Genomic DNA, 13549 nt, shown 5'->3' on the forward strand with positions numbered 1-13549 from the left:
CTGGGGCAAGGCTGTGTATGTGAGGGGGCAACGGAGCTGAGGGAGACTCCCCCACACATACATCTAGAGGCACAGGTGGAGAGACAAGAGAGAAAATAAGTGGGGATAAATAGTCTCCATGACAGACAAACCCCTCACCAAAGCAGCCGAGACATCATAACATGCCGAGAGACAGGAAGACACCTGGGGACAGATGCACAGCTGGGGAGAGGAACAGCACATTCTGCACAGCAGCCTGGGACACACCCCCTTAGAGCACTGGCGTCTGTAGACTCCCTGCCATCTCCAACATTAATAACACAGGCGTAGGGACTTTTGTATCTTCCAAGCTATTTCAAAGTACTGGTGACACAGAACAGCACATGGCATCCTATTCTCCTTCTGGGTTTGAATACACAAACACCTAGGGTAAAAACTACAACAAAACGAATAGAGGGGTAGGAAGACATTCATTCATTCATTCCTTCAACATCATATTACATGTCTACCTTGTTCCGGGTACTGTTTCCGGACACTGGCAGTATATGGTGAATAAGACAAAGTCCCTGCTTTCATGGAGTCCACGTTTTTTAACTTTATTATTATTTTTTTTTTTTGAGGAAGATTAGCCCTGAGCTAACTACTGCCAATCCTCCTCTTTTTGCTGAGGAAGACTGGCCCTGAGCTAACATCCATGCCCGTCTTCCTCTACTTTACACGTGGGATGCCTACCACAGCATGGCTTTTGCTAAGCGGTGCCATGTCCGCACCCAGGATCTGAACCGGCGGACCCCGGGCCGCCAAGAAGCGGAACGTGCGAACTTAACCGCTGCGCCACCGGGCCAGCCCCCTGGAATCCACATGTTGATGGGGAACAACATAATAAAATTTCCGGTAGTGATAAGTGATGTAAACAAAACAGAATAACAGGATGAAGAGGATGGAGAGTAACAGGGAGATGCTTTAAGACATCAGGAAGGTCCTCATGAAGAGGTGACATTTGGTCAAGACCTTGAATAATGAGGAGTAAGGCATGCACTATGGGGAAGGGCATACCAGTCAGAGGGAACAGCAAGTGCAAAGCATAGAGGTGAAATCTGAGTGTTTGGGAATAGCGAGAAGGACATCACAACCACACATATGTTCTAGATGTGTCCTGTCCTTCCCCCGCCTCAGCCGGTAGGGGAGCAAGTCACCAAGAGTCTAGAGTCCACATTTAGGAAGTTGATTTAACTTGATCTTCCCTTTTTTCCTCTTTGTTTCGTGTGTGTATGTGAGTTGTGTTTTCCTCAACTAAATTTTAAGCTCTGGGAGGGCAAGGATGATGCTCTGAGATTTTAGGGCTGTGGAACACAGTCTAGAGCAGGCAGGCAGAGAGGAAGTAAGGGAACTGAAGGGCTGGGGACCACAGAAACTAAAGCGCCCCCCCTCCCCAACAGCATAGGATTGAGGCTATCCTGGGGGCTGTGCTGCAGACAGAAGCTCAGACTTTACCATCCTTCCAAACAGAAGCAAGAAGTAAATTAGATTGAGGCATGTGTGTTTGTGTATGTGGTTTATGTTGGGGGTTTTAAGGAAAGGAGAATAGAGCAAAGGGTTGTAGTGGGAATTTCTGATGGGGAATGGTTGACATCACAACTGGAATTTCAGTTGGAATGAAAAATGGAGCTTTCTAAGGGGCTACATGGGAGCTCACAGACATGGGGCACCCCCTTCCCCAAGGAGAGTTTCAAGATCTGTAGGCAGGCAGGGAGAAACGTTGCAGGGTGGTTTGGAGGCAGGGGGCTGGCTGGGATGGGCTTAGAGAGTTGGGTGGGGGTGGGAAAAAGGATGCAGGATAAATGGGAGTGAAAACAGGGCAGCTGGAGAGATGCTTCAAAGGTAGCAGGAAAGGCAGAGTCCAGAAGGGAGTTCTGAGGACCCGGGTCCCAGGTACCCCCAATTCCTACAGGGAATTGAAGCATTTGGTGTCCTGGTTCTTCCACTTCCCCCAGTTGCCATCAGAAACTCAGGCATCAGCTCCCTCCAACCCCAGTGGCTGATGGTGGTGGTGGTGAGATTGAGCAGCCTCAGGGGGCGGCAGCTGGTGAGTGGGGAGGAATCTGTGTGCTCAGCAAACAGCAGCCTCAGTGCCCAGCGGCTGCCTCCTCCCTCATCAATCAGCCCCAGCCAAATGTCCTTGCATTCCCACCACCCCAAGGGGACTGGGGCTGGGCCAGAGTCCCCAGGGGAGTGAGATGGTGATGGGTGGGAGAGGCGGGGGTGGTGCTTGGCTTCCCATCTCTTGGCCTCTGTTCTCTCCTCTCCTGGAAGCTCTCAGCTTTTCGTGTCATGGAACGACTCTCTCCTGGCCCCTACCGTCGTGAGGGCATCAGCTACAAATCACCTGTGGGGGTCCACTGGGGGGAAAGAGGGGGAGAGGGATGAGTCAGGGCTGAAGAGGAATCTACTCTGGTTCTCACGGGACCAGCCCAGGGCATAGTCAGCAGGGAGGCTGCTGGCACAGAGGCCCTGTCCCCCCGCCGCCGGCTGGCCTCTCCATCCCTGACAGATGCTCTGGACGGCAGACTGAGACCTCGACCCCTTGAATGTCCTCTCTCTTCCTATCTTCTCTTAGCCCCCATCCCTTATTCCCCGTTTCCGGCCAAGATCCAGAGGTCCAGCCCCCAGCTGATACCAAATCTGCTGCTCCCCATTGAGGACTGGGGCCTCTAGACCTCAGCCTCTGCCTCATTCTCCCCCTCCTCAGCCCTCGCTCCCCTCAGGGACCCAGGCGTCCTGCCCACTCCCTTCACCATAACAACCATTCTTTTGGAGTTGCTTAAGACTTTAATATCATTTCATTAAGTCAGCTAGTTCAGAGAAGGTTGGGGGCACAAAGAGACTGGGGTGGGCAAAAGAGGGCCAAGGTAGGGGGGAAGCAAGGGAAGAGGCCCCCTCTCTCCGTGGAGATGGCTCTGAGAAATCAAATATTGACAGTGAGAGAACAGAACTTATTAAAGCTGGGACAGGGGTGTGCAAAGGGAGCTGTGGGAATGGCCGGATGCCTGGGTTCTGGGGGTAATGAAGGTTCTGGGAGGAGGGAAAAGCCTGATTTGGGAGGATGCAGTAAGACTAAGGGTCTTGTGGTACAACTCCTCTGCCCCTTTCCTTTGGAAAGTACTGAGTCTTGCTACCTCAGCTGTTTCTTAACTGTCCCCTAGAGCCCCTGAGGAGGAGACCCCCATCGCAGCTGTGGTTGGCCCTGCCCTCATCCCTTCCCCCACCTCCACCTCTGTTGATGAGCTTCAGCAGCGTTTAATCGGATTGAGCAGTAATTAGCAAAGCGAGATGTTTGATTACCTATTTAGCATAATGTAGGGGGCTGGGATCCCTAGGCAGAGCCAAGGTTTGTGGGGGGGAGTCAGAAAAGAAATGGGGTCTACACAACCTTCCTTTCCCTGAGGGAGCCATGAGCCCTGTCTATAAGGCTCCCCACTCCCTACCTCCCCTCAAATCTTCACTCCTTTGGGACTTTTCCCTGTGGGAATCTGACCAATCATGTCACCTCTCTCTGCCACCCGCTGCCTATCTGGTTAGAGGATCACCTGCTTAGCCCTGCTTGCTGTGCAGCTGGTTTTGGGATGTAGCAGGACCTTTCTCTCCTTCCATCCTTGTCCTCAGCAACAGGACTTGGGCAGGAGACCACAAATCAGAGCCCAGAAACCCACCTTATGGATAATGAGCAGGGGCTGTTAATTCTGGAACTTAAGATAGGGTAGGTGGGATGGTGAGGTCAGGGTTGGGTCTGGGTGTGGATTAATCCACTGGCCCTTCAGGAGTCTGCCACTCCTCGCAGTGCCAGACTGGCATAATGAGACCCGTCAGGTGTGAACACCGATCGGGAAAAGGGGGAACTGAGGTGCCAGTCTCGCCCCTCCTCATCCAGCAAAGAAAATGTCATCAATTTAGCTCCTCATGGAAATGTAATCAGTGGGCTCACTGCTGGCTTTGTCTTAATTAGGCACTATTGATGGAAGCAGGGAGGATGAGTTCCTATCCCCCTGACTGGGCTTCCTCCCAGCGTCTCCCAGGCCTCCCTAAAGCTTCTCCCGGCCACAGGTACAACTCAGTCTTCTAGGCGCCACTTCGTTGGCACCGGCTCGCAGCGCCCCCTAGCACCGGTTGCCGTCTGCCCCTCCTCTCACACTCATCTCTCGCTTCCCCAGGATTAAGCCTTTGTTCTTAGGGAGAGCCGAGCCCCTCCCCGGCCAGGTCACCTTCCCCAGGGAGTCCCCGCCTCCTGTTCCCCCCAAAACGAGCGACGCTTTCCAAAGCCAATCCCCAGATTCCAAAAATTCCAGTTCCGTTCTTCCCTCCCTTCCCCCGCCCCGCGCTGCCCAGTGATCCTAGACCCCAGTCCGAACTAAGAAGGGGGAACAAACGGAAGGGCAGGGGTGCTCCAGACCCGGTTTTTCCCCCGGACCCAGTTGCAGCCACGGCTGCCTCGAAATCCTGGAGCGCCTTCTAGAAAGTCAACAAGCCCAGCAGTCGGGACACCGGGCGCCATCTGCTGGACTCGTTAGGGATGGAGCCCGCAGACCCGGGCGCGGGGTCGGGCGCTTGGGTTCCCCTGCCTTTTCAGTGTCCTGCCGGAGGGTAGCTCATTGTTTCCAGCCCCAGCCCTTCCAGCCACTTCCTCAGACCAGGCCCTCCTCGCACACTCCAGCCTGCCAGATTTAGCGGCTTTCCCTTGCCCTCCAGCCCTTTTGCCCCGGGTCCCAGCTAGGGAGACGCAGACCGAGTGGGGCAGTGGAGCAGCGGAGCAGCGGAGCACGGCTTCACTGCGCCTGCGCCGAGGAGACCGGCTCTGCGGGCGCAGGCCCCGGCCACTCGCCCCCTCCCCGCCGGGGTTGCCATGGCGACGCGTGCCGGCGCGGGCCTGAGAGGGCCACGCCGGGCAACTTCTTAGCTGGAGTGGCCCACCGGTCGGCCTAGGGAGGAGAGGGTCGGCGTCGTGAGGTGTGTGTCGGGGGCAGAGGAGAGGAAGGGAGGAGAAGTTGGGAGCTTCGGGAAGAAGGGGCAGTGGTGAGGGGGTAGAAGGGAGAGTTGTAGGGGGGAAGAAGGAGCAGTTGTCGGGGAGGGAAGGAGCAATTGTAGGGGGAGAGGGAGAGGAAGGGCAGTTGTGGGGGGAGGGGAGAAGAAGGGGCAGTTGGGGTTGAGATGAAGCGCGTGCAGTTGTGACAGTTGCGTGAGGAAGCTGCTGTGAGAGGAAATTTACCCACGGGTAGGCAGTTTGAGGAGAGGGCCGGTCCCCTACAATATTTCTTGAGTAATAGAATGAGTCCCAGGCTAGTAGCACAGCTCCACCTGGGGCCTGAGGTGGGATCAGGGATGAAGCCCGGGGGCACGGGGCTCCCAGCCTTGTCAGCGGAATGCTCCTGAGGCTCCAGGTGGAGGCAGGGAAACACAGCCTGATGCTTCTCTGGAGGCTGGTGGAGGAAGCTGTGCTGCTGTAGTTGGTTTTATTGATGTGTTGGCCTAATAGAACGTTTTTCCTTGGAGCAAAGTACAAATCCTTCAAGTCTGAAACTCATAACCTGTGATCAATGCCTGTGGCAGCCTGGGGGGATGGGGAAGGAAAGCTACAGGTGGCTGTCAGGCTCTAGCTGAATGAGAGGGAGTGCCCAGCGAATCAAACATTGTCCTTAGGGTTCTGAATGCCTACCAGAGATGCCCCTGCTTCTGAGAGAGGCACTACTGTGGCCTTCCTTATTCCCCCCTCCCCTTCTCCCCCAAACACAATTCGAAATTCAATGTTGGAAGACTTTTGTCCTTCCTTCTTCCAATCTGTTCTCAGGGCATTTGGAGTCAAATGATCTTGGTTTTCATTATCAGTTTTCACAGAGTTACTCAGCCAACTATGCTGAGACCTTTTCAGTACACACAAAAAAACAGAGTTCCTACCCCTCAGGAATTAAAAGCTACAGAGGTGTGTTGCAAGTACTGTTTTTCTTTAAGGAGGTTGCAAATTTTAGTATGGGTAGGAGGAGCATTTTTCTATTTCCACCCTTCTAGGGGGTAACTTGTGAGGAAAGAAGGTATGTAGGAAAATCATCTTGGTTTGCTTCATTGACTTGACACAGTGACAAAGGATGGGAAACCTGGGGACAGTCTTCCCTTCCCTGGGCCTTCTCTCACTCACCCATGGCCCTGAGGGGTAGAGTGGTTGAGGGTGTGTGCAACTGGACCTCAGCTTGGTAGGTCTTTTCCAGATTATCTTTGGTTCTCATCCCTCTGGGCAGAGAGAGAGATTCCTAAACCCTCATTAGTGGCGTGTCTGTTGGCCCACCATCTTTAACTCCCATTAATTCCTAAGGCCTTGAAAGACTGACTTTGATTTTTAACCCAATGCTCTGCAGAAAGTGGGATGTCCCAGGGAAAGGAGTGAGAAGCAGGCTGTGGGTACCCCTAGATAAGATTATGGTACATGGGGGCTCAGTGAATTTGTGAATTCAAAAGGTACTGCGTGTATCAAGGGGCTGGGTTGGAGATGGATCTGGTTGTGGACTCTTGGCTTCCCGTGTGTCTGCAGGTTTTGCTTACACGATGTCTAGCAAAACTGAGAAGAAGCGGAAAATGAGTGGCCGGGGAAGCTCCCGCCGGCGAGGTGCTCAGCCTGCTCTGGCCACAGAGGTGGCGGAGACCACCCTGCCCATCAGCGAGCTGGAGCCCGAGCCCAAGCCTCTCAAGGAGGAGCCTGGTGGGTACATGCTGGGAAGGGGCTCGGAGGCAGACTGTTTGTATTGAAGGAGGGTCTGAGGCCTGGGGAGCAGGTTCTCTTGCTTCTGGGTAAGAAGCAGGGGTTCAGTGGAATCTCAGGCCTGCCTCTGGGTCCCTTTAATTGTGTGTCTTCCTCCTGGCCAGCCTTATAATTGTTCCTTCTGTCTTAAAATTTCCCCTCAGTGTACCAAGAGCTCACCAGCCAATCTTTTATCTTAGCCTCTTCCTCCTTATTTCAAGTGTTCTGGTTGCTCCTACCCCAGTGAAGAGGGCTTGATCTCTTCCTTTTTCCCATTTTCACCCTGGGTGGCAAAACAAATACTGTTTTTCTCCCATTAAGCCTATCACCATGGAAACTCAGCCTGCTTTGCCACCCTTTGAATCCTAAGCCCGACTGATGCTTTCTCCCATCTGTTTAAGGCTCTTGTGTGTCCGCCCTCTTTTTGGCAGGGCCTTGGTAGACTAAGGATGTTCAGGTTCAGGGCCACAGGAAAAGAAGCTTGACATCTAGATTGAGGGAGAAAAGAGTTTAAAGAGGCTGCTTCTTGCGGCTTTGATCTGAGGGATTCCTTCCTGTGGGTGAGCTGGGGCCAATAGGGTTGGGAGGTTTTTGGTAGCTGTTACCGTCACTGGCCAGGTTAGATATACTGTGAGCTAAGGTGATGTAGCTCTCCCCTGTTACCTGGGGCTTTACACTCCTAGCAGCCTGTCAAGATGAGAGAAATAGGGTCCCTTTTTAATACTAAAAGCTGGGAGATTAAGCATGGGCGTGGGAGAAAGGTCTGGGGTACACAGGGCCTTACTCTGGGATCTGGACATTAGAAATGTGCAAAATTTTTTCTTCCGAGTTCTCTTGAAAGCAGTTTAAGATGGGACAGGGTCCTGGAACCTGGGTACCAGGAATAGGGGTAGGGAGGAGGGAAGGCAGTGAGGTTCACTTGGAGAATACTCCGGGGCAGGAAGGGACAGTGCTTCTAAATGAAAGCATTGATCACTACACACCAACGACCTCTGACTCCTTTAGCTCTAAGCCTGTTTATTGTCTAATAGGGAGCTTTCCGGCTGACACATAACCCTGAGAGAGGTTCAGAGAAGACTCGGACCTCCAAGGCAGCCTTGAAATGAAATTTAATCTCCCAAATCTTTGGAGATGGGGAAGGATCGAGGCCTGTCCCACTGAGACAGAGGGGGTTTGCTATGGTCTGAAAGTTTGTGTCCCCCCCCCCAATTAATACGTTGAAATCTTAATGCCCAATGTGATGGTATTAGGAGGTGAGGCCTTTGGGAGGTGCTTAAATCATGACGGTGGAACTGTCATGAGTGGGATTTGTGCTTTTTAAAAGTGGCTCCAGAGAGATCCCTAGCCCCCTTCCACCGTGTGTGACCCGACCATGCTGGCACCCTGATCTACGGCTTCCAGCCTCTAGAACTGTGAGAAATAAATTTCTGCTGTTTATAAGCCACCTAGTCTGTGGTATTTTGTTATCGCAGCCTGAATGGACTAAGACACGGCCTAAAACACCTCTTGGTAAAGGATGGGGGGTTAAAGGGCAAACAAGCTTTTGAGGTCTGTATTGACATCCTTTGCTTCCTTAGTTCCCACTGAGAAAAGAAGAAGATGAAGTCCAGGTTCATCAGCCCATATCCGTAATTTTAAAAAGTCCTATGAACTAAAAGTTTTCTTTCCAAAGTTTGGCATGTAAACTTATTTGGTGGTAAAACATAACCTAAACTGACATGAAGGTATTTATAGTGTATTTAAGCCACTTAGTATGAATTTTCGTATGTTTTACTGGAGAAATACTAATCTTAAAAGTGTATGGAGTGCTGTTCTAGAGCCTGTTGGGGGTTGGGGGTATTACATACCATACTATCTTACAGTTCTAAATTCTGAAATAGACTTGACTCCAAGGTTTTTGGATAAGGGATTGTAGACCCGTATTTCAGGCAAATCAGAAAAAGTACAGAGAATAATATAATGAACACCTGTGTACCCATCATCCAATGTGAGAATAAATCATGATAGCAACAAGTGAACCCCTCTGTTTGCACCACGCCCCAGCCTTTCTCTCCTTCTGCAGAGGTCACTGCTATCCTGAGTTGTTTATCCTTCTCAAGCTTGTTTTTTAAATTTTTACTGCATGTATCCATGAACATCATATATTAGTATCGTATTGCATGGTTTAGATTTTATATAAATTGTATTACAGAAGACGAAAGCAGTTTACTCTTGAGATCGTCCTAGTCTCCTTCCCCCAGCCTAGTTTCAGTCTGAAATCTTGATTGCCCTCAGTTTTCCCAAAGGACGTTAGATTTCTTGCTTACCTGTCCCGCTCTCGGCTAAGTTCCTGGAATGGTCTGTTCCATCTTTTTCATGATTTCCTTCCTTGGCCTTTGTGCCTCACTCCCCTCTTTTCTTTTTGGAAGTCAGAGTGTCCTGTTCCCCAGTGTCTTTTGGTTCCATCTCATTTGTTGCTTCCTCCTTTCAGCCCATGTGAGATGGGAAACCCGCCAGTTTTATCTCTGTCTCCTGTGTGAGCAACAGATCAGGAAGTAGAGAAACACCCTCCTGGGTTTTATGGGAGTTCAGAGTGGGTGTGGCAGAAATGAGGAACCAGCAGGCTGGTTGTTTGGAGAGGGGTGGACTTCTGGGGGCCCCAACTTCTCCACAAGGGAAGAAGATTGGGGGAAGAATGGAAGGCCAGAAGCTGAATGTCTAGAGTAACTTCAGTACTGACTGCCTTCATTCCCCTGCCTGCCTCTGCCTCCCCTCTGGCCCCAGTCAGCTTTTTAAGAGAAAATTGAGATATAATCCATTTATTATGAAATTCACCCTTTTACAGTTTACAGTTCTGTGAATTTTGGTATAGTCACCAAGCCGTGTAACCATCACCACTATCTAACTTTAGAACGTTTTCATTACCTCCCCCCACAAAAGCCACTTCAAGCACCTTGAGAAATTGGCAGCAGATGACTCCTATATTTTTACTTCTAAGTTGCATCAGAGCCCAGACTTTTAGCAGTCACTCCCCACTCCCCTTTCCCTCCAGATCCTGGTAACCACTAATCTACTTTCTGTGCCTATGGAGTTGCCTGTTCTGGACATTTCCTATAAATGGAATCATAGAATATGTGGTCTTTTGTGACTGGCTTCTTTCACTTAGCATAATGTTTTCAAGGTCCATCCATGATGTAGCATGAGTCAGTGCTTCATTCCTTTCTATGGCTGAATAATATTCCACCACAATTTGTTTACTGATTCACCTACTGACGGACACTTGGGTTATTTGCACACTTTTGCTATTATGAATAGCACTGCTATGAGCATTAGTATACAAATGTCTGTTTGAGTCCCTGCTTCTAATTCTCTTGGGTATATACCTAAGAAGTGGCATTGCTGGGTCGTACGGTGACTATGTTTAACTTTTTAATGAATGCCTTCATGTTTGAATTTTTACTCTTCCTAGAGCCAGCACCGGAGGAACCTGAAGTACGGCAAGAAGAATTACAGGAGCCTCAGGTGGATGTGGTAAGTTTGGGTTTTCCCCGAGACAAATATTCCTCCCAAACAACTGGTAAATCAAAGGATTACTTGTAGAATGGTACACAAGGAATTCTTTCCAATCTGTCACATCCTACTTACTCTCTCCCAGTAGCCTACTCACCACAAATCCAGTTCACTGAGTAAAGGACAAAGTTATCTGTGCCCCCCATCACTCCAGAAAAAGAGGGCTTTAAGTGAGGAACAGATCTCTCAGCTGTCCCTTCCTTGCCTCCCCACCTTGGGTCAAACTGCGACAAGCTTCATCAGTCGTGTGGGTGAAATCTGAACAAGTTGAACAAGCTGGACAGATATTGTCCTAATTGGATTGTATTTCTAAGACATTCTCTTTCTTTCCTTCAATTCTCCCTTTGGCTGAAGAATTTACAGAAGCCACTTCAAGTATTTTTAGAAATTGTCACTAAATGATCCTTACACCTTCCAAGTTGCATCAGAGCCTGGCCACACCCATAGTTATCTGGCCTAGAAGAATAGAGTGGTGACCCTGAACTTTTTTAAAAAAGGAGAGAAAAGTAGTAACTACTCATTAAAGAAAAAATTGGAAGGGACAGAAAAGTAGAACAAAGAAAGGGAAAATAAAAGTCATAGCATTACTGCCTAAAGACATCCCATGTTAATACTTTGGTATATATCTTTTCTTTCTGTATATAGGTTTGTGAGTTTTTAAAAAAATAATCCTAACTGTACCACAGACTGTAATTTTTTTTTTTCTGAGGGAGATTTGCCCTGAGTTAACATCTGTGGCAATCTTCCTCTATTTTGTATGTGGGTTGCCTCCACAGCGTGGCCACTGACGAGTGGTGTAGGTCCGTGCCTGGGAACTGAACCCAAGCTGCTAAAGTAGACCGCACTGAACTTAACCACTAGGCCACAGGGCTGGCCCCCGATACTGTAATTTTTCATTAAGCTTTTTCACAGAACATTTTTTCCATTCTTCATTTTACTATATAATTTTTGCAAGCACCATTTTTAGTGGTGGTGTGTTGCTCGATTAGATATACGTACCATAGTTAAATCCTTACTTTTGGACGTTTTGCCATTTCTAATTTTTTGCTCTCACAATAATACTGTCATAAATATTATAAATAAAACTAACACATTTTGAAATAATTACTATTTCCTTAAGATAGATTCCTATACTTAGAGTTACTGAAGGAAAGAGTAAAGAACATTTCTAACACTTTAAATGTATAATACCAAGCTGTTTTCCAAACAGATTGCACTTTTTGCCCTCACACTAGCAACTAACCCTTTCCAGCCATGGATGTTATCAGTTTAGCAAGGATTTTTTAAAAATGATAGGCAATAAATGATATATCTTTGCTATTTTTGTTTGTATTTCTTTGATTTCAAGTGAAATTGAACAGTTTTTCATGCTCTCTTTTTTATGACATATCTGTTCATGTCCTTTGGTCCATTTAATTTATTGGGGTCTTAGTGTTTTTCTCATTGGTTCATCTATGTCTTTATATAGGAAAGATTTTACATCACTGTCTAAGTTTTCTTGACCTGGAAACTTTAAGTAAAAGCGATTCCTTCTCATCTCCAGGAGTGCTGGGCGAGGGCCAGGTGACTTTTCAAGTTCACTGAGCTATATCTTCCTACCTTCTGGTTTCGTTAATCTGCTTGGTAGTGTTCTACAGATTAATTTTTTTCTAGCCACCGGTTATGCTTTATTTTCCATCTAATTGATTTTTTCTTTGATGTTTTCCAGTCTTTTCTTTTTCCCTCACTTCTTCCTCACTGCTATGCCAGTTGACTTTTATCCAATATCTCATACTTATTTTTGTATCCTGAGGAGGCTACACCAGGAAAAAATTGGTCTTGCACCCTTATCCTTTTCCCAGCTTGTCATCGCCTTGCTTCTAATTGCTTGGTTTAGGCTAATATCCGACATGTTTCCCTTCATTTCATTTTACTCTGAGGTTGATGGTTGCTTGATAATGCATTTTTACAACCATGGGCATACATGATATGTCTTAGGAACATAATATCCCTTAGTTTTCCTCTATGATCCATTCTATTTTTGCTTATAGAGGGAAGAGAATCTTATTGTCTTCTTTCTTCAAAAGCTTGAAACTGGTCAGTTAGTTCATCCTCAGCTTTCCCTTCACCATTCTGGACCTGTCTGAGTCCTCTCATCGTCCATGTCCTCACATGTGATTGTGGATGGGAGAAATGACTCATCCTAACAGCTGTACTTGCTTTGACTCTCTGCTTTCCTTCTGTAGAAGCCCTTTTTCCTGGCGAGAGCTGTGCTAACAGGACTGGCAGATGCCACATGGACAGAGGAGCATGATAGCATTCTGGAGCGCTTTGCCCAGGACCCTTCAGAGCCCATCCTCACCATCTTCATTGACCCCTGTTTGGGGCTGAAATTAGATCTGGGCATGCCTGTGCAGGTGAGTACTCCACTTTTCCAGACTCCAAGGTGATCTTCCAGGGAGCTGAGGGTTCCATGTATCTCCGCCATCTTTGGGTCTCATCTCCTGTGCCCAAGATCTACTGAGCCTCATGGTGTGTCAGGCACCCTCCTTGGCAGCAGGATACGGAAATAAATGAGGCAGGGTCTTGCTTTTGATGGTCTGGTGGGGAAGACAGACATAAAAAAATATTTACAATATATTATGGTTTATGGACAAAGTTTTATAGGAGCTTTATGGGAGCAAATAATGTAGCCAGTGGAATGCTGGCAAGGCTTGGCGATGGAGGTGATATTTGAGTTTGGGATCAAGGTAAGTAGGATTTCATTGAGGCTGGGCAAGAGTTCTTCTGTGCAAAGAAAAGAGGAGTTGTGGGAAATGATACTGAAGATGTTGGTTGGGGTCACCTTGTGAAGGGTCCTTGTATGTTATGCTAAAGAATTTGGCCTCTATCCCAGAGGGAACTATTGAAGGCTTTCATGGATTAGATAGATAACTATTTCAACAATGTGGAGGGTACATTAGTGAAGGGTAAACCATGGGTAGGGAGACAGTTAAAAGACTGATGTATAGCTAAATGTTAGTGGTAGAATCTGGCAGTGGGTGTACAAGTCATTATTGTAAAATGCTTTTAACTTTTCTATATGTTTGAAAATTTTTGAAATAAAATGTTGGAAAAGGACAAGGCTATTGCTTTGCTTTTCCTGGCAGCACATATTATGAATATTGAAATGATAATGAAGATTAGCATGGTTCTGGGCAACGGCACAGTTTATGAAGCATTCCATATTAAATAAAAGCAAAAACAAGCTATGGCTCTTTC

At 48.1% G+C, this 13549-nt stretch overlaps 1 protein-coding gene and 1 long non-coding RNA gene across 4 annotated transcripts in view; one reads left to right on the top strand and one right to left on the bottom strand.

Annotated features, from left to right (window-relative positions):
• Positions 1 to 581: 581 nt before the first annotated feature.
• Positions 582 to 9278, bottom strand: LOC138916317 (uncharacterized). Its single transcript, XR_011423486.1, has 2 exons — positions 9067 to 9278; positions 582 to 2378 (listed from the first exon to the last, which is right to left on the bottom strand). It is a non-coding gene; the product is annotated as an uncharacterized lncRNA (long non-coding RNA).
• Positions 4825 to 13549, top strand: part of DNAH2 (dynein axonemal heavy chain 2) — a 106045-nt gene continuing 97320 nt past the window's right edge. For all 3 annotated transcript variants that reach the window (XR_011423478.1, XM_070228102.1, XM_023653714.2), the window contains exons 1-4: positions 4825 to 4980; positions 6554 to 6721; positions 10209 to 10270; positions 12535 to 12705. Coding sequence is in view for 2 of the 3 variants with exons in the window: in XM_070228102.1 (XP_070084203.1) it covers positions 6568 to 6721; positions 10209 to 10270; positions 12535 to 12705 (387 nt within the window). In the remaining variant the exon portion in view is untranslated. The remainder of the gene's footprint in view (positions 4981 to 6553; positions 6722 to 10208; positions 10271 to 12534; positions 12706 to 13549) is intronic.

This window comes from Equus caballus, chromosome 11 (assembly GCF_041296265.1).
Source record: "Equus caballus isolate H_3958 breed thoroughbred chromosome 11, TB-T2T, whole genome shotgun sequence".
Taxonomy (NCBI): domain Eukaryota; kingdom Metazoa; phylum Chordata; class Mammalia; order Perissodactyla; family Equidae; genus Equus; species Equus caballus.